This window comes from Triticum urartu, chromosome 7 (assembly GCF_003073215.2).
Source record: "Triticum urartu cultivar G1812 chromosome 7, Tu2.1, whole genome shotgun sequence".
Taxonomy (NCBI): Eukaryota; Viridiplantae; Streptophyta; class Magnoliopsida; order Poales; family Poaceae; genus Triticum; species Triticum urartu.
Window position 1 is genome coordinate 621,110,567 of NC_053028.1, and position 20,841 is coordinate 621,131,407.

At 48.2% G+C, this 20,841-nt stretch overlaps 1 protein-coding gene across 1 annotated transcript; it reads left to right on the forward strand.

Annotated features, from left to right (window-relative positions):
* Nucleotides 1–14,238: 14,238 nt before the first annotated feature.
* On the forward strand, nt 14,239–17,238 carry LOC125521784 (F-box protein At5g06550). The gene is made up of 2 exons (XM_048686847.1): nt 14,239–15,625; nt 16,526–17,238. Exons 1-2 carry the CDS (start codon nt 14,334–14,336, stop codon nt 16,767–16,769), a joined length of 1,536 nt encoding a protein of 511 aa, XP_048542804.1. The 5' UTR covers nt 14,239–14,333; the 3' UTR covers nt 16,770–17,238.
* Nucleotides 17,239–20,841: the final 3,603 nt, after the last annotated feature.

Here is a 20,841-nt window from a genome sequence, read left to right on the forward strand (position 1 = left end):
TCTTTTCCCCCTCCCGAATCCTATTCCAACTAGGAAAGGGGGGAATCCTACTCCCGGAGGGAGTAGGACTCCTCCTGGCACGCCCTATCCTGGCCGGCCGCACCCCCCCCTTGATCCTTTATATACGGAGGCAAAGGACACCCCTAGACACACAAGTTGATCCACGTGATCATATTCTTAGCCGTGTGCGGTGCCCCCTTCCACTATAGTCCTCGATAATATTGCAGCGGTGCTTAGGCGAAGCCCTGCGACGGTAGTACATCAAGATTCGTGCTGACAGAACTCTTCCCCGACACTTTGCTGGATCGGAGTCCGGGGATCGTCATCGAGCTGAACGTGTGCTAGAACTCGGAGGTGTCGTAGTTTCGGTGCTTGATCGGTCGGGCCATGAAGACATACGACTACATCAACCACGTTGTGCTAACGCTTCCGTTGTCGATCTACAAGGGTACATAGATCACACTCTCCCCTCTCGTTGCTATGCATCACCATGATCTTGCGTGTGCGTAGGAATTTTTTTGAAATTACTACGAAACCCAACAGTGGCATCCGAGCCTAGGTTTTATGTGTTGATGTTATATGCACGAGTAGAACACAAGTGAGTTGTGGGCGATATAAGTCATACTGCTTACCAGCATGTCATACTTTGGTTCGGCGGTATTGTTGGACGAAGGGGCCCGGACTGACATTACGCGTACGCTTACGCGAGACCGGTTCTCCCGACGTGCTTTGCACAAAGGTGGCTAGCGGGTGACAGTTTCTCCAACTTTAGTTGAACCAAGTGTGGCTATGCCCGGTCCTTGCGAAGGTTAAAACAACACCAACTTGACAAACTATCGTTGTGGTTTTGATGCGTAGGTAAGATTGGTTCTTGCTTAAGCCCGTAGCAGCCACGTAAAACATGCAACAACAAAGTAGAGGACGTCTAACTTGTTTTTGCAGGGCATGTTGTGATGTGATATGGTCAAGACATGATGCTAAATTTTATTGTATGAGATGATCATGTTTTGTAACCGAGTTATCGGCAACTGGCAGGAGCCATATGGTTGTGGCTTTATTGTATGCAATGCAATCGCACTGTAATGCTTTACTTTATCACTAAGCGGTAGCGATAGTCGTGGAAGCATAAGATTGGCGAGACGACAACGATGCTACGATGGAGATCAAGGTGTCGCGCCGGTGACGATGGTGATCACGACGGTGCTTCAAAGATGGAGATCACAAGCACAAGATGATGATGGCCATATCATATCACTTATATTGATTGCATGTGATGTTTATCTTTTATGCATCTTATCTTGCTTTGATTGACGGTAGCATTATAAGATGATCTCTCACTAATTATCAAGAAGTGTTCTCCCTGAGTATGCACCGTTGCGAAAGTTCTTCGTGCTGAGACACCACGTGATGATCGGGTGTGATAGGCTCTACGTTCAAATACAACGGGTGCAAAACAGTTGCACACGCGGAATACTCAGGTTATACTTGACGAGCCAAGCATATACAGATATGGCCTCGGAACACGGAGACCGAAAGGTCGAGCGTGAATCATATAGCAGATATGATCAACATAGCGATGTTCACCAATGAAACTACTCCATCTCACGTGATGATCGGACATGGTTTAGTTGATTTGGATCACGTAATCACTTAGAGGATTAGAGGGATGTCTATCTAAGTGGGATTTCTTAAGTAATATGATTAATTGAACCTAAATTTATCATGAACTTAGTACCTGATAGTATCTTGCTTATTTATGTTTGATTGTAGATAGATGGCCCGTGCTGTTGTTCCATTGAATATTAATGCGTTCCTTGAGAAAGCAAAGTTGAAAGATGATGGTAGCAATTACACGGACTGGGTCCGTAACTTGAGGATTATCCTCATTGCTGCACAGAAGAATTACGTCCTGGAAGCACCGCTGGGTGCCAGGCCCGCTGCTGGAGCAACACCAGATGTTATGAACGTCTGGCAGAGCAAAGCTGATGACTACTCGATAGTTCAGTGTGCCATGCTTTACGGCTTAGAATCGGGACTTCAACGACGTTTTGAACGTCATGGAGCATATGAGATGTTCCAGGAGTTCAAGTTAATATTTCAAGCAAATGCCCGGATTGAGAGATATGAAGTCTCCAGTAAGTTCTATAGCTGCAAGATGGAGGAGAACAGTTCTGTCAGTGAGCATATACTCAAAATGTCTGGGTATAATAATCACTTGATTCAATTGGGAGTTAATCTTCCAGATGATTGCGTCATTGACAGAATTCTCCAATCACTGCCACCAAGCTACAAGAGCTTCGTGATGAACTATAATATGCAAGGGATGAATAAGACTATTCCCGAGCTCTTCGCAATGCTGAAAGCTGCGGAGATAGAAATCAAGAAGGAGCATCAAGTGTTGATGGTCAACAAAACCACTAGTTTCAAGAAAAAGGGCAAAGGGAAGAAGAAGGGGAACTTCAAAAAGAACAGTAAGCAAGTTGCTGCTCAATAGAAGAAACCCAAACCTGGACCTAAGCCTGAAACTGAGTGCTTCTACTGCAAGCAGACTGGTCACTGGAAGCGGAACTGCCTCAAGTATTTGGCGGATAAGAAGGATGGCAATGTGAACAAAGGTATATGTGATATACATGTTATTGATGTGTACCTTACTAATGCTCGCAGTAGCACCTGGGTATTTGATACTGGTTCTATTGCTAATATTTGCAACTCGAAACAGGGACTACGGATTAAGCGAAGATTGGCTAAGGACGAGGTGACGATGCGCGTGGGAAACGGTTCCAAAGTCGATGTGATCGCAGTCGGCACGCTACCTCTACATCTACCTTCGGGATTAATATTAGACCTAAATAATTGTTATTTGGTGCCAGCGTTAAGCATGAACATTATATCTGGATCTTGTTTGATGCGAGACGGTTATTCATTTAAATCAAAGAATAATGGTTGTTCTATTTACATGAGTAATATCTTTTATGGTCATGCACCCTTAAAGAGTGGTCTATTCTTATTAAATCTCGATAGTAGTGACACACATATTCATAGTGTTGAAACCAAAAGATACAGAGTTGATAATGATAGTGCAACTTATTTGTGGCACTGCCGTTTAGGTCATATCGGTATAAAGCGCATGAAGAAACTCCATACTGATGGGCTTTTGGAACCACTTGATTATGAATCACTTGGTACTTGCGAACCGTGCCTTATGGGTAAGATGACAAAAACACCGTTCTCCGGTACTATGAAGAGAGCAACAGATTTGTTAGAAATCATACATACAGATGTATGTGGTCTGATGAATGTTGAGGCTCGTGGCGGATATCGTTATTTTCTCACCTTCACAGATGACTTAAGAAGATATGGGTATATCTACTTAATGAAACACAAGTCTGAAACATTTGAAAAGTTCAAAGAATTTCAGAGTGAAGTTGAAAATCATCGTAACAAGAAAATAAAATTCCTACGATCTGATCGTGGAGGAGAATATTTGAGTTACGAGTTTGGTGTACATTTGAAACAATGTGGAATAGTTTCACAACTCACGCCACCCGGAACACCACAGCGTAATGGTGTGTCCGAACGTCGTAATCGTACTTTACTAGATATGGTACGATCTATGATGTCTCTTACTGATTTACCGCTATCATTTTGGGGATACGCTCTAGAGACGGCTGCATTCACGTTAAATAGGGCACCATCAAAATCGGTTGAGACGACGCCTTATGAACTGTGGTTTGGCAAGAAACCAAAGTTGTCGTTTCTGAAAGTTTGGGGCTGCGATGCTTATGTGAAAAAGCTTCAACCTGATAAGCTCGAACTCAAATCGGAGAAATGTGTCTTCATAGGATATCCAAAGGAAATTATTGGATACACCTTCTATCATAGATCCGAAGGCAAGACTTTTGTTGCTAAATTTGGAAACTTTCTGGAGAAGGAGTTTCTCTCGAAAGAAGTGAGTGGGAGGAAAGTAGAACTTGACGAGGTAACTGTACCTACTCCTTTATTGGAAAGTAGTACATCACAGAAACCTGTTTCTGTGAAACCTACACCAATTAGTGAGGAAGCTAATGATAATGATCATGAAACTTCAGAACAAGATACTACTGAACCTCGTAGATCAACCAGAGTGAGATCCGCGCCAGAGTGGTACGGTAATCCTGTTCTGGAAGTCATGCTACTAGATCATGATGAACCTACGAACTATGAAGAAGCGATGGTGAGCCCAGATTCCGCAAAATGGCTTGAAGCCATGAAATCTGAGATGGGATCCATGTATGAGAACAAAGTATGGACTTTGGTTGACTTGCCCAATGATAGGCAAGCAATTGAGAATAAATGGATCTTCAAGAAGAAGACTAACGCTGACGGTAATATTACTGTCTACAAAGCTCGACTTGTCGCAAAAGGTTTTCGGCAAGTTCAAGGGGTTGACTACGATGAGACCTTCTCACCCGTAGCGATGCTTAAGTCTGTCCGAATCATGTTAGCAATTGCCGCATTTTATGATTATGAAATTTGGCAGATGGATGTCAAAACTGCATTCCTGAATGGATTTCTGGAAGAAGAGTTGTATATGATGCAACCAGAAGGTTTTGTCGATCCAAAGGGAGCTAACAAAGTGTGCAAGCTCTAGCGATCCATTTATGGACTGGTGCAAGCCTCTCGGAGTTGGAATAAACGCTTTGATAGTGTGATCAAGGCATTTGGTTTTATACAGACTTTTGGAGAAGTCTGTATTTACAAGAAAGTGAGTGGGAGCTCTGTAGCATTTCTGATATTATATGTGGATGACATATTACTAATTGGAAATGATATAGAATTTCTGGATAGCATAAAGGGATACTTGAATAAGAGTTTTTCAATGAAAGACCTCGGTGAAGCTGCTTACATATTAGGCATAAAGATCTATAGAGATAGATCAAGACGCTTAATTGGACTTTCACAAAGCACATACCTTGACAAAATTTTGAAGAAGTTCAAAATGGATCAAGCAAAGAAAGGTTTCTTGCCTGTGTTACAAGGTGTGAAGTTGAGTCAGACTCAATGCCCGACCACTGCAGAAGATAGAGAGAAAATGAAAGATGTTCCCTATGCTTCAGCCATAGGCTCTATCATGTATGCAATGCTGTGTACCAGACCTGATGTGTGCCTTGCTATAAGTCTAGCAGGGAGGTACCAAAGAAATCCTGGAGTGGATCACTAGACAGCGGTCAAGAACATCCTGAAATACCTGAAAAGGACTAAGGATATGTTTCTCGTTTATGGAGGTGACAAAGAGCTAATCGTAAATGGTTACGTCGATGCAAGCTTTGACACTGATCCGAACGATTCTAAATCACAAACCGGATACGTGTTTACATTAAACGGTGGAGCTGTCAGTTGGTGCAGTTCTAAACAAAGCGTCGTGGCGGGATCTACGTGTGAAGCGGAATACATAGCTGCTTCGGAAGCAGCAAATGAAGGAGTCTGGATGAAGAAGTTCATATCCGATCTAGGTGTCATACCTAGTGCATAGGGTCCAATGAAAATCTTTTGTGAGAATACTGGTGCAATTGCCTTGGCAAAGGAATCCAGATTTCACAAAAGAACCAAGCACATCAAGAGACGCTTCAATTCCATCCAGGATCTAGTCCAGGTGGGAGACATAGAGATTAGCAAGATACATACGGATCTGAATGTAGCAGACCCATTGACTAAGCCTCTTCCACGGGCAAAACATGATCAGCACCAAGGCTCCATGGGTGTTAGAATCATTACTGTGTAATCTAGATTATTGACTCTGGTGCAAGTGGGAGACTGAAGGAAATATGCCCTAGAGGCAATAATAAAGTTATTATTTATTTCCTTATATCATGATAAATGTTTATTATTCATGCTAGAATTGTATTAACCGGAAACATAATACATGTGTGAATACATAGACAAACAGAGTGTCACTAGTATGCCTCTACTAGACTAGCTCGTTAATCAAAGATGGTTATGTTTCCTAACCATGAACAAAGAGTTGTTGTTTGATTAACGGGATCACATCATTAGGTGAATGATCTGATTGACATGACCCATTCCATTAGCTTAGCACCCGATCGTTTAGTATGTTGCTATTGCTTTCTTCATGACTTATACATGTTCCTATGACTATGAGATTATGCAACTCCCGTTTGCCGGAGGAACACTTTGTGTGCTACCAAACGTCACAACGTAAATGGGTGATTATAAAGGTGCTCTACAGGTGTCTCCAAAGGTACATGTTGGATTGGCGTATTTCGAGATTAGGATTTGTCACTCCGATTGTCGGAGAGGTATCTCTGGGCCCTCTCGGTAATGCACATCACATAAGCCTTGCAAGCATTGCAACTAATGAGTTAGTTGTGAGATGATGTATTACGGAACGAGTAAAGAGACTTGCCGGTAACGGGATTGAACTAGGTATTGAGATACCGACGATCGAATCTCGGGCAAGTAACATACCGATGACAAAGGGAACAACGTATGTTGTTATGCGGTCTGACCGATAAAAGATCTTCGTAGAATATGTAGGAGCCAATATGAGCATCCAGGTTCCGCTATTGGTTATTGACCGGAGACGTGTCTCGGTCATGTCTACATTGTTCTCAAACTCGTAGGGTCCGCACGCTTAAGGTTTCGATGACAGTTATATTATGAGTTTTGATGTACCGAAGTTTGTTTGGAGTCCCGGATGTGATCACGGACATGACGAGGAGTCTCGAAATGGTCGAGACATAAAGATTGATATATTGGAAGCCTATATTTGGATATCGGAAGTCTTCCGGGTGAAATCGGGATTTTACCGGAGTACCGGGAGGTTACCGGAACCCCCCGGGAGGTATATGGGCCTTAGTGGGATTTAGTGGAAGAGAGGAGAGGTGGCCAGAGCTGGGCCGTGCACCCCTCCCCCCCTAGTCCGAATAGGACAAGGAGAGGGGGCCGGCGCCCCCCTTCCTTCTCTCTCTCCTCTTTTCCCCCTCCCGAATCCTATTCCAACTAGGAAAGGGGGGGGGAATCCTACTCCCGGAGGGAGTAGGACTCCTCCTGGCGCGCCCTATCCTGGCCGGCCGCACCCCCCCTTGATCCTTTATATACGGAGGCAGAGGACACCCCTAGACACACAAGTTGATCCACGTGATCATATTCTTAGCCGTGTGCGGTGCCCCCTTCCACTATAGTCCTCGATAATATTGCAGCGGTGCTTAGGCGAAGCCCTGCGACGGTAGTATAGCAAGATCGTCACCACGCCGTCGTGCTGACGGAACTCTTCCCCGACACTTTGCTGGATCGGAGTCCGGGGATCGTCATCGAGCTGAACGTGTGCTAGAACTCGGAGGTGCCGTAGTTTCGGTGCTTGATCGGTCGGGCCGTGAAGACGTACGACTACATCAACCATGTTGGGCTAACGCTTCCGTTGTCGATCTACAAGGGTACGTAGATCACACTCTCCCCTCTCGTTGCTATGCATCACCATGATCTTGCGTGTGCGTAGGAAATTTTTTGTAAATTACTACGAAACCCAACATCACACACCAGAAGGTGGTCTTGTTTATTCGAGACAGGAAGATGGAAATCACGTAGAATCTTTTGAACGACCGGAAGGGCAGTGTGCCCTAGGCGCTTGTGCCACCGAGAGGTGGAAGGCTTGATGGCAGCAAGAACTTGGCGTGGAGGTGCACTTTGCCGTCCGGTCACGGGGAACAAGCCTCATCTACTCTTGTTTTGCAGAATTGTTCTCCAGGTGGCCTGATCCTTAACAAGAAAGAATTCAGGATGAAGCTCAATGAATACATCATTATCTCGCATAAGATTATAGGAAGAAAGAAGGCTTTGGTCGGCACTAGGGGCATGAAGGATGTTGTTGAGATGTAAGGAACCAGAGGGAGTAGATAATACTGAATGACCAATATGCGCTATGTCCATACCTTGCCCACTTGCCGTGTGAATTTGGTCGGTGCCGGTGTAGCGATCACGGACGGCTAGCTTCTCCAACTCGCCGGTGACGTGATCTATGGCGCCGGTGTCGAGATACCAATTGGTATCCACGCCGTAGGAGTGGGCAGAGTTGGCGAAGCGTGGGTTGCCACCACTACCGCCGCCACCACCGCGCCCACCACCGCCGCGTCCGCCACCACCGCTGCCTGCAGGGTTACGTACATTGTTGTTGAAGCCTTTATCGAACCTCTTCTTGCAGCGCCACGCACCGTGGCCTTCCTCCTTGCAGATTTGACAGCGTTCGCGGTCACCACGGTCACCGTTCTACTGGCGCGACGCACCACCGCCGCCACCATTGCCTGAGTTGTCGGAGTAGTTGCCCCCGCCGTAGCTACCGCGTCCACCACCCTGACCACCCTGACCACCGCGTCCGCCGCCGTAGCCGCCACGACCACCCTTCGCAGCGAGGTTGGCAGAGTGATGAGCGGGGAAGGCGGCGTGCTGGGCAGTGATCCGGGCCTCCGCAGAGAGCAACGGCGAGAAGAGCTCGCTGAGACCGATCGGCCGATCGGTGGCAGCGCCCGTGGAGATGGAGGTGACGAACCCGTTGTAGTCGGGCTCGTGCATGAGGCCCTCGAGGATGTGCGAGACGATACCATCCTCCTCGAGGGGCTTTCCTGCAGCAGCAAGTTCATCTGCTAACCCTTCATCTTCGTGAAGTAAGCAGATGCGGAGAGATCGCCCTTGCGGGCGTTGCCGATCGCCGAGCGAAGCTGAATTTGACGTGCTCGGGACTGCGCGGAGAAGCTCTCGACCAGGGCTTGCCAGACGCCCGCGGCCGTGGTGTGATTGGACACCTGCATCAGAACTTCACGGGATAGAGATGCGAGCAAAAAAGTTAGGACCCGTTGATCTTGAGTAACCCAGATTGCATGCTCTGGATTGGGCAGCTCGGTGATCTTCTTCTTCCCATTGGTCTCCTTCTCGGTGACGATGACAGCAGCGGGTTCCTTGATCGAGCCGTCAAGGTAGCCCATCATCGCCGCAGACCTGACGTGCGGAAGAACTTGGACCTTCCACACCAGGAAGTTGTCACGGGTGAGTTTCTCCGTGATGGTGTGGCCGAGGGAGGCGAGCGAGGGCATGGCCATGGCGTGGGAGGAGGAAGAAGATGACATGATCTAGATGTGTGGAAGAACTAGGCTCTGTATACCATGTAAAACGAGAGGCTGGAAGCGCATGCCGGGGCAGGGGCGCATTGCGTGTTTATATAGGCCAAACATGCGGCTAAGATTACAAAGGAGGTTAGGGGTAGGTTAGGTGTGGATTGATCTCCAAGCTAAGCTAACTATTAAGATCTAATCACAACAACCTAACCTATCCTAACTACAACACGCACGCCACATATCTAGCCGGCACGGTTTACAACATACCGTGGCAAGGCATACAATGATGTTTAACAAAAATGTAATCAAAATGATATTGTGTTTTCCCTTATTTATTTAAATACTCGCTCTGATCTAAATTTTGAACTAAAACCACAACACTTATTTCTGATCGGAGGGAGTAGCAATTTTGCCTTCCTACCTAAGGTTATGTACAACTCTAGTTATTTGGTTTGGAATGGTTTCTTTGCCGAGTTTCATTTGAAGACAGGGCAGGTCAGGCACATATTTCCCCCTAAATTCATTAGTAAGCATGCATCTATTGGAATACCTAGTCTAGGAGAACTGAAGAGTTAACAGCCGAAATAATTTGGTTGATTAACGAAGGAACAGCTTGTAGTGCACTATATATTTTTTCTAAGACGCGGATCAGTTAGGATCGGCCTTTTTCCCCTTTCCTCTAAAAATCTAATTTGGGTCCTAACTAACTGGATTGTATATAGCTTAGAGGACAAACAGTGGCAGTGCAATTGTGCATATCAATCTCAGATAAAGGAATGAATGGAAAATGTGATTCAAATCAAAGAGCACAATTGTACAGTTCGCGTTACCATGCTAAACTTCTAGGGTTCAAAGAGCGAGTAGAAGCAGAGCAGCACTTACAAGATGACCTTCCCATGGTTCGAAGCCACAGAGTATCACTTGGTTTTGTTTTTAATCAAAGCCACGGATTGATTGATTAACCACACATACATTTTGCTTCCCAGTGTCCATCCTACCACAAATGAAAAAGATGAGCACTATCGTCTACAATGACTGACAAGATGTTTTTCGAAGTGACACCAGATCCGACCAGTGCTGCACAAGGAGAGACAGTCGACAAGATTATGCGGCTGCAGCGCCGAGTGGGAGCTCAGGCTATCCCTGCTAATGGCGCTTCTGTCTGCAAGACGGTAGCCCTCAGTTCGGTTCCTCTCTGCAATGTCGAAGCTCAGGTAGACGGTGTCGCCTCTAATGGCGCCAGAAGGGAAGGCCTTGATAGGCACCGAGAGAGAGCAGTACATGCCGATGAACAAGGCATGTCCCCCGCCGCCGAAGCTGTTGGCTCGGCACAAAGTCCCGGCGCCCAGATCCAGTCGATACACGTCGTACCTCCTCTTGGCCGCGTTATTGTTGTCATGGTGTCGCGAGAACCTACGGTGCACCAGCGTCAGCTCTCCGGCACTGTCCATCAGGTGCAGAGTGTCTGCCATCGGGGAAACCGGCATAGGCAGCTTGGCAGCCAGCTCCAGGCGTGGCGGCTGATCCTCCAGCACCATGACGCCGTCAATGGTGGCACAGTAGAACCGTCCTGCGATCATCGAGGAAGCCGTTCGCAGCAGATTGTGGAAGTTCAACACCGTCCAGTGGTCATCGCCGGGCTTTGCCATGCCGAGCATGTTGAGCCTGTTGAAGGAGAGCACCACCGTGGAATCATCGCTGAGAACGCCGGAGCCCCAGGCCGGAAAGTGGGTGTCGAAAGCGGCGGTGAAAAGGAGGCCGTCGTTCCCCTGATGGGACACCAGCGCGGTGAGCGGCGGGAGCTGGGTGAGATGGCGCGTCAGCGGGTTGAGCAGGTGGACCTTGGTGCTCCGCGGCCAGTCGAGCACGACGAGCAGGCCCTCGGCGGTGAGGGCGAGCACCTCCTGGTTGTGGAGCTCCGGGAGGTGCACCTGGATGCACTCGCCGGTGGAGGAGTTGAGGAAGCGGCGGCGGTTGGGGGCGTCGATTCGCTCCCGGGGTTCCCGGAGCATGAGCCACCGCCGGGGGTGGAACCGGCGGTCGAGGCCGCCGTGCGCGCGCGGGTCCGCGCAGCACCGCCGCCACGGGCCGCACGCGGCGCGGAAGCGGAGGTAGTCGGCGACGTCGTGGGCGAGGACGCGGTCGGCGATCGTCCCCGCCAGCCCGTCCCCGAGACCAGCCCAGTCCCTCAGCCTATTTTCAGAGGGAGGCATGGAGACGGCGCGGCTCGCGGGTGCTCGCTTTGCTTCGACCCCAAATTAGCGCGCCGGGAGGGAAGAAGATCCGACCGCGCACCGCCGCCGCCGTCGTCGCCGGAAGAGGTGCGGGGAGGGAGGGCGGCTGGTCCAGATCCGACAGCCGCCGTGGCCGTGGCCGCGGTGAGCAGCACCCCGGCGGCGTGCGAGGAAAGAAGAAAAAGAGGAACGCCCAGTGCGGCAGCGTGTGGCCACTGGCCAGCGACTGGAGTAAAGAGTACTGTATGAAGGTCCTACATGAAGAGTCAGCCTTTAAGATTCGGAAGATTGATATACAGACGGTTGAAAAGACATACAAATCATCAGGAGGGCATATGCTCTAGTTTAGGGCCTCTTTGATTCGGAAGATTTTCAAAACACAGGGATAGAAGAAAAAATATAAGGGGAGATCCGCCGCCTCGCGAGCCATCTGATTTGACACAACTCTAGCGCCGAGTGCCCGAGTCTTTCTTCACTTTTGCAACATACATTATATTGCAGTTTTTTTTTTTGCAACAAGGGTCGTACTGTAGAAAATATTTGAAAAAAAAGGGTGTGTTGTAAATTTTATTTTGCAACACAAGTTATGTAGCAGATGTTTTTCTGCAACAGAGCTTATGTTTCCGAAAAACTGCATTGTCGAGTTGCCACCGCAACATCCCTATATTTTGGAAACATGAATGATGTTGCAAAATCTTGAGTTACGGTGCGTGGGATTAGACTGACACTTGGTTGGCTCTTGATGCAGCGGACATGGAGTGTAGAATCGGCCGGATGAATGTAATCATTTTCCAAAAAAAAGAAGTAGAGATTAGAGTTGCATGCCATTTTCTTCCCTTTTAACAGGAGAACCTTCTAATATATTCATCAACTGTTAAGATAATACAAAGAACATCATACATAAAAATTACATTCAGATCCGTTGTCGGAGTAATGGGCCACAGATAGGCTAACGCAAGGCCCAAAACCTTTCAAGACATCGGGGCTGACTACGCCCCTCGAGACGCCAGATGAAGAGCCGCCTTCTGGAGGACGGCTGAAGGAACAGTCGGCTGCCCGCATGCAGCCGAGTCCTAGAGGCGAGGTCAAGACCGGCCGACTCCCGCCTGGCGGCTTCCAGAGAAGCCGGCCACGGGGAGTCAGACCACGGCACCAACAAGGCCCATGCCCTCATCAGGGGGGTGGGTGGGACGGGGAGTGGCAACAGTGAAGCCCACTCCCTCCCCTTTTTCAGGAGATGGCTAGGCCACAGTGCGCTGTACCAACGGAGATCTCCGTCTGGCGCGGCACTGTTGCCATGCCATCCCTGACATCAGCAACAGTGGGCGGAGTCCTGTACCCACGACGGCCTGTCAGTACGGTCCATGGACGACGGGCTCTACCGGTCAGCGAGAGTCCAGAAGACGGCAAGAGCGCCACCAGACGGACCTGTAGGGAGCCGGCCACCGGGAGTCGGCCTGCCCCTCCCACGGGTTCCCCGCGCCGTTAACCAGACGAGACAGGGAGTGGCTACAGTGATCACCCGCCAGACGGCGGGGCTGTAGCCACGACCCCATGACCAAGCCTGCGTCATTAGAAGCACGGCTACAGTAATCAGCAGCCGGCAAGACCCGCAAGCGGCGGGTACGGCCTGTCGGCTCCGTACCAGACTAGTCGGCGGGCCCCAGCAGTCGACTGAAGGGCCGGCAGGCGAAGAGACTGACGGCTGGGCTTTGGGCCTAGTCAGTTTACCGTTATACCCCTGGGGTAGGCCTATATAAACCCTCGAGGGCACCCATGCAAAGGGTTCCGACCCATTAGAACTAGACCAGATCATAGAAGGAGGAGAGAGCTAGCCCTGCCTTCTCCTACCTTCAGCATACAGCTCGAGGAGCGCCCTTGTATTCACTTTGCCTTAGTGATCATGCGGAGACCCCGCAGAGCAGGACTAGGGGTGTTATCTTCTAGGAGAGCCCCGAACCTGGGTAACGTACGTCGGCGTTCGTGTCTACGCCTTATCCCGCTTCCGGGCACCGGCGACGTTCTACTCACCCGCACCATGATAAGCCATCCATTGGCATATGTCGCACCCAAGCCCCCACATTCGTAGACCACCTAGCGACGACTACAAGCACTGGAGCGAGCCGAAGATGAGCCGAACACAGATGAACGAAGGTCGGATCCACGAAAACAAAACGTCGGCCGAATCCTACAAGATCCGCCAGAGACAAATCTTCACACGTCCCCAATGACACTGGAAGCACCGCCTTGACAGAGACTGGTCCGAGAGAACCATATTCTATCGTCAGATAGCCGCCGTCGCGTCACCTCTTTGGGAAGGACACAAACCCTAACAAACTAAAAAAAGCCCTTCCACCGGCAAGGGTCAGGATCCACCGCATCTCCAGGCCCTAAGGCGAGACGAGGTAGATCTGCGGCAGCGGCGCTGGCAGGAGGCACAAGAAACCTTGTCCATCGGGTGTCCTCCTTAGAAACGTATTCAGCTATCCACACATGCCATTTTATTGTATCGTGAGGATGTTTAACTATGCATAATGCATTGAAGAAATACATGGTTGTTCATAGAGGTTGGATGGATGAAAAACTACCAATGAAATCTAGTGCAAATGAATGTAATGAAAAATTCATATGGTTGTTGTCTTACGAATCAAACAACCCATGTAAAAAAAATCCGTAAGAATCAAAATCCTTTCAAATTTCTTAGCAAATTCTTTCAATTAAAGAATCCTTTAATAGTACTTTCTTCGTTCCAAAATAAGTGCCTAGTATTTAATCAGTGACCATAATTGCGACACGGTGTCGGAAACCAGCATTTTCATATGAACAACCCTCACGAACCAACTCGATCGCAGGCGTCCGTTTATGACCGAGCTGCGACCCTAGCCGTGCGATTGCCCATCTGCTTCGCAAAGGGCACTCCAAAACCTTAACCCCCGACCACTCTTCTACCTTTCCTTCCCTCCCGCCGCCGCCGCCGCCGCCCGTACGAGCGAGCATGCCCAGCGCGTTCCACTCCCTCCGCCCCTCGCTCATCAAGCGGAAGCACAAGCACAAATCCACGCGCCGCGGCGGGAAGCGCCCCAAGAAGACCGGCGAGTCGACGAGCCCCGCCGCCGGAGGCGAAGACGCCTCCTTTGACCTGAAGGGCTCCGCCTCCGCGTCCACCGCGGCTGGGCGCGGCGGAGGAGGCAGCCTCGTCCAGCCGCTCGGGAACCTCCTCCTCGCGGCCGCCGGGCGCACCAACCTCCGGGACGCGAGCCTCGGCGGGCTTCGCGAGCTCCCCGACGACCTCCTCCTCGACGTCCTCGGCCTCCTGCCCGCCCGCGACCTCGCCGCGCTCTCCGCGGCCTCCAAGGCGCTCTACGTCATCTCCTCCCACGATCCGCTCTGGCGGGCCATCGTCCTGGACGAGCTCGGCGGCGACTTCGCGTTCGCCGGCTCCTGGCGCGCCACCTACATCGCCGCCGTGTCTGGCCGCCCCCATCGCCCCCCGCGGGCCCTTGAGATCAGCGGCTTCTACTCGGACTACCTCTTCCAGAGCTGGCTGTGCGCCAACATGGAGATGCGGGCCGAGTGGCTCGAGCGAGACACCATTGACCGCCGCCGCGGCTTATCGGTGGAGAAATTCATCGCAGAGCACGAGGAGCCGAACTGGCCGGTGCTGCTTGAGGGGTGCCTTGATTCCTGGCCGGCGCTGCAGAAATGGACGAGGGAGTATCTGCTGGAAGTCTCAGCCGGCAAGGAGTTTGCCGTCGGTCCGGTGAGCATGCCACTGGACAGGTACTTCCAGTACACCGACAATGCGGAGGAGGAGAGGCCATTGTACCTCTTCGACGCGAAATTCGCCGACAAGGTTCCGGAGATGGGGAGGGACTATGAGGTGCCGGCGTACTTCCAGGAGGACCTGTTCAAGGTGCTCGGGGAGGAGAGGCCGGATTACAGGTGGGTCATCATCGGTCCGGCTGGATCAGGGTCATCGTTCCATGTAGATCCTAACTCGACATCGGCGTGGAATGCTGTGATCAAAGGGGCCAAGAAGTGGGTGATGTTCCCGCCGGAGGTGCCGCCACCAGGGGTGCACCCAAGTTCGGATGGGGCAGAGGTCACTAGCCCTGTGTCTATCATGGAGTGGTTCATGAACTTCTACGGAGCCTGTAGGACCTGGGAGAAGAGGCCGATTGAGTGTGTGTGCCGGGCTGGGGAGATTGTGTTTGTGCCTAATGGGTGGTGGCACCTGGTTATCAATCTTGAGGAGTCCATTGCCATCACTCAGAACTATGTGAGCAGGTTAGATTTCAGATTCCATACAGTTTCTCTGTTTTTCCACTTCATATATGTGTTAGTACCTATTATGCTTACTAAGCAACCATCAGGAAGCATAAATACAGGAGCTTCTACAATATGTATCATTTATCTAGGGCGAACGACTGTACTATTTTGTACCTTTTGTATGGACACATTCCCAAAACTATTATCTCCATGCCACTTGAACAATTAAGCGTACACAGCCTGAATTGCAAGAATTTCCAATAAAAAAATCAATTCAAAACCAAGGTTCTGAGCTTCTAACTCTATATTTGTTGCTTAAATAAAGTATGTATACTACATTTTGTTGACAGAAATTTGGGTAGTATTCCTCAAATTAGTTCTATGCATATCACTTCAGCACTGTGAGATAGAGGTGGTCTTGCCATTGTGTCAGTTACGAATTATGATCAAGTATAAAAAAATACTTGGTCTTCCAAAAGAGTATCTTTGGTTTAAGAACCATGTTTCCTAGTTTATACTCCCTCTGTTTCGAATTATAAGATGTTTTGGATATTTCAATATGGACTAGATACGGACTAAAATGAGTGAATCTACACACTGAAAAATGTCTAGATACATTCAATTTAGAAGAAAGCTAAAACATCTTATACTTCGGAACGGAGGGAGTACATGACACCTTCTTCATGATCACATAATTTTGATTAAAATTTAGCCTTTAAATCAACGAAGATTAAGATGAATCCTGGCTTTAGCTCCATATCTCTGTTTCTGGGGCAGTTACATGGTTGAATAGATATGCAAAATTCTTTAACTGGATGATTTTAGCATAGTGTAACTTTTTTTATGAGTGAACATGCTATTTTCATGAAAAATATATATCTTAATAAAACGGTTTCTCTTTCCTTATGAAATATCCAGGAGGAACCTGTTGAATGTTATTGACTTTCTCAAGAGGCCCAATGCAAGCGAGCTTGTGTCAGGGACCAAGGACAGGGTGAACCTGCACGACAAGTTCCGGAAGGCCATTGACACAGCTTACCCTGGGACGATTAGTCAGCTTGAAGTTGAAGCTCAGCAGAAGGCTGCTGCTCGGAAGAAGAAAGTCGCATTCTGGGATTCTGCTGTTGACGCTAACACTGGAGGATTCAAGTTCTCCTTTTGATTTTCTTGCAGCAGCTAGGTCTGTGGACTTAACATTTGATCTTCTCCTGTTTACATGAGCAATCACATTCGATTTGCTTTGAGAACCTGGGTTCATGGGCCTTTGCATTCATCTGCTTGCAGTCAAGCAGATTATTTTGATTGTACAAGGCTATGAGCATCCTAGAACTTGGAAGTTGGTCCCGGTTGTTATTGTAAGGTTTGTACCATGTATTACATCATGCAAATTTTGATCTTTGATCTTCAAAAAGTTGGGCTGAAAATTGTTTGCATATTGCCAAGTTGACAGTGCACTAAGGTTATAGCACATTCGATGCTCAAGTATGCGTCAGTACCTATGTTCATGCATTATAGATCACTCGTACCGAACATTACGGATCACTCGTACCTTGATATCTCTGCGAACATCAATGTAATAGTAGCACTTGGCATTGTAATTCCTCCAGAATGGACTTGCGCTCTTAATATCATTGCACTTATGTTCATCCTAAGCTTTGGAAGAGCTTGGTCTCAGATATCATTGTTCCCATTGTTGTTGCGAGGCTGTACCATGTACTGTAATTTACATCATGCAAAATTCCTCTTAACTTTATTGTGCCCTTCTGAATAAGAAGATGTGGTTCGTATCTTCTGGTTCTCTGCGAAGCGTGCGAGTGGCACCCCCAATGCCCTGCCTCTTTTAGGAGGTAAATACATAGTGCTCGTACTTGCACGCATGTTCAGTTTGGTGCTGTGTAAAATACAGAGAACTGGTTTCAAAACTTGGCTTTCATTTGTTTCCAAAAAAGATCTTGGCTTTCGCATACCATACAGTGCCTTGATAGAGTTAACAGCGCTGATGTGGCACGTGACATGGGGCCCATTTGCAGCGGAGTAGAAATAAATATTGAAAAAATGTTGGCACGACGGCGAGGGCAGGACCGACGAGCCGAGCATGAACTATGCTACCTCAACAACGAATACTCCAACGCCGCCAAGATCGACGAGGCACGACGGCAAGGGCAGGCATGGCCGCCGCAAAGGCCATGCTACTTGCGGCGCGTGTAACGATAAGGACATGGGTGCTGCCGCCGTCCACACACACACACACCACCACCACCACTACCACCATCATCATGCATGGAGAATGCGAAACAAAGACGACAAAGACGACCACACAACTCAATCAGAGGTATCCTGCGGAGCAACCCACGGGTCATTAATCGTGAGCCTTCCGAGGCACAGTCAGCCTGGCTGGGCTAGTAGGCCACAGAGCGCTTTTTTTTAATGAGATCTTGTAATTTTATTTCTCCAATGAGATTAATGAAATACCTGTTTCCGTACCTTTTTTCTTTGTGTATTTCATACACTGTTACGCCTGCATACTTTTTTTTTCTTTCCCCGACGCATGAGAGAAATACACTCCCTCTTCCCTTCACCCGGGAGTTCTAGATATTTTTCTTGTGTCAAACAACCATCTTCGGCTGATTTTGTACATACTATCCTTTAGAGTCTGGGAAGGTTTATGGAACCACATACATAAATAAAATGCAATTTTATCTTACCTTCTAAAAATTTATTTTTATGTTAACCTATGTTTTAAAAACTATTTTATAAAATGTTAGTAAATTTGTATAAACATCAAAAACAGCAGGGAATATTTGGAATCAATTTATTTTAACTATTCCACCGAAGGGTCTCATATTTTGAGACAGAGGCAGTATTTCCATGGGTAATTTTTTTCCAATAAAGACTTTAGCAGAATGGCTGTAATTCAGTTCGTTCTCTCCCTATTATTTTTTCTAGTTTTTATTTTCATATACTGGGCTCGAATATTATCATTTTATTGCGGGAAAAAGGGCTTGAATATCCATAGCACGGTATCACGCACACGCAGTGGGATCCAACGCATCTGATTCTGATGGGTGCTGCTTCGGGAATGATCATTATCACCCGGTCACTGTCACGCCTTAGTTAAATCGCTCTGGCGTCGCATATGAGCGTTCAGCCAGACCAGAGGTTAGCCACCAAGGCCATGGGAATTTGGCCTTGCCATTAGGAGAAGGGCAGGTGGCCTGCAGCTCAGGGCACATCTCTGACCAAGTTGACTTGCCCTCAAACCCAATCCTTATAATGGAATCTTTGTCCTTATTTTTCAACCCTTAAAAGTGTTAAAAATGGCCAATTGTCAACCCTTAAAACTAGTTTTAGATTTAAGGGGTTTGAGGGCTCTACTAGACATGCTCTTAGTCAGCTTGAAGTTGAAGCTCAGCAGAAGGCTGCTGCTCGGAAGAAGAAAGTCGCATTCTAGGATTCTTCTGTCGGGAGGGCCTGGAACTAGCTCTTTTCCGTACGGACGCGCCTATTAAAGTCGAGTTTGATTGTGCAGAGGCGGTGACAATGATCATAACTTGTGAGCTGGACCGGTCGGCTCATCGCACCTTCATTGAGGAAATCAGGAGACTGGCATCGATGGAGGGGAGGGAGGTCTCTTTTAGTCCTTTTTGTTGTTCGCAGAACAAAGTTAGTCATGAGCTTGCCAAGCATGGCAGGAGCACCCCTCGCACCGCTGTTTGGTTGCATTCGGGGTTAGACTTTATTGTAAACTTGACTCTGGCTGAAAAACCTCCATGAGTAATGAGAATCCCCTTTTCACCCTAAAAAAAGAAAATTTGGGTGGTATCTCTATAGATTGATATCTTGATTTTTTTTCCTTTTTTGAGGGGGATACCTTGATTTCTTGTCTGAGTGGAACGATGCCACCTGCTGCAAATTCTTGCACCATCTTGGGCTGATTTTGTACAAATTATCCTTTAGAGTCTGGGAAGGTTTACGGAACCACATACATATATAAATGCAATCTCACCTTCTAAAAAATTATTTTTATGTTAACCTATTTTTCAAAAACTATTTTGTAAAATGTTGGTAAATTTGTATAAACATCAAAACCAGCAGGGAATACTTGGCATCAATTTATTTTAACTAGTCTACAAAATCGTCTTATATTTTGAGACGGAGTAGTATTTCCATGGGTATTTTTTTCCAATAAAGATTTTAGCAGAATGGCTGTAATTTAGTTCATTCTCTTCCTATTATTTTCTAGTTTTTATTTTCGTATACTGGGCTCGAATATTATCATTTTATTGCGGGAAAAAGGGCTTGAATATCCGTTGTTGGATTATGGATGGGCTTAGGCCCATATACGACACTAATCCCTGGTTAATCTTGAGGCCCATGTATGAGATGGCAGGTAGTGGGAAGTTTAGTCTCACCTTGCTAGTTGAGGAGAGTTGGGACCCCTTTATAAGGGCTGCTCTACCACTTGCCATTGGAAGTTTGGGAAGAGGAGTGGTACACGCGCGCTCCTCCTCCGCCGCCGCTCGCCTCGCCACGACGCGCGCGCCGCGGGTTGCGGGAATGAGCCGAGCCGAAGTTTATTTTGTTAATTAATTACGAGTCGGACCGTGGGCTGTTCGCGGACTCGGTCGTGGGCCTGGCTCAGGCCCATCTATCTGACGGCCTATATAAGAAGGCACTGGTGGAGTGAACCCTAGTTCAGCTCACTCACTCCCTCTCGTACAACCCTAGCCGTCCTCTCTCTATGCTGCTTCCGGCGATTTTGGGGAGCGTCTCGACGCGACTGCTCCCGATCCGTCCCCAACTTCGTCCGCCTCTGCTTCCACTACTTCCCCTGCATCGACACCATGGCCGACGCCGCCGCCTCCAAGAAGAAGGCCACGGACGACGTCGAGGCTGCTGCTGCCGCCGCCGTGTTGGCCTGGCCAACCGGAGGGTATGATCTGTTCATCCCTCGTTTACTCATACTTATGCTAGCCGTATATGTGCTGCTCATAGATGGTTCGATTCTATGTTCTGTACGTGCTAGTATGCTTAGGTATCGGTATGAGATGCATACCTTTTATGCCATGCTTACTGTTTACTCGTGGATAAGTCTAATCAGAAAAGTGCTAATATTTCCAACAATCCAAAAACCTTATTTTAGGCACTTTTCGATTCAAGGCTTTGCTGCTACTCTAAAACCGGAAAAGTTTACCGGGACGCATTTTAAGCATTGGCAGACTAGGACCACCTTG

What these genes read in the sequence shown, in the direction of transcription:
- LOC125521784 (XM_048686847.1), top strand. Translation starts at nt 14,334, where the DNA reads ATGCCCAGCGCGTTCCACTCCCTCCGCCCCTCGCTCATCAAGCGGAAG. An exon ending in ACTCAGAACTATGTGAGCAG is followed by an intron (nt 15,626 to 16,525) that starts GTTAGATTTCAG and finishes TGAAATATCCAG; the next exon opens with GAGGAACCTGTTGAATGTTA.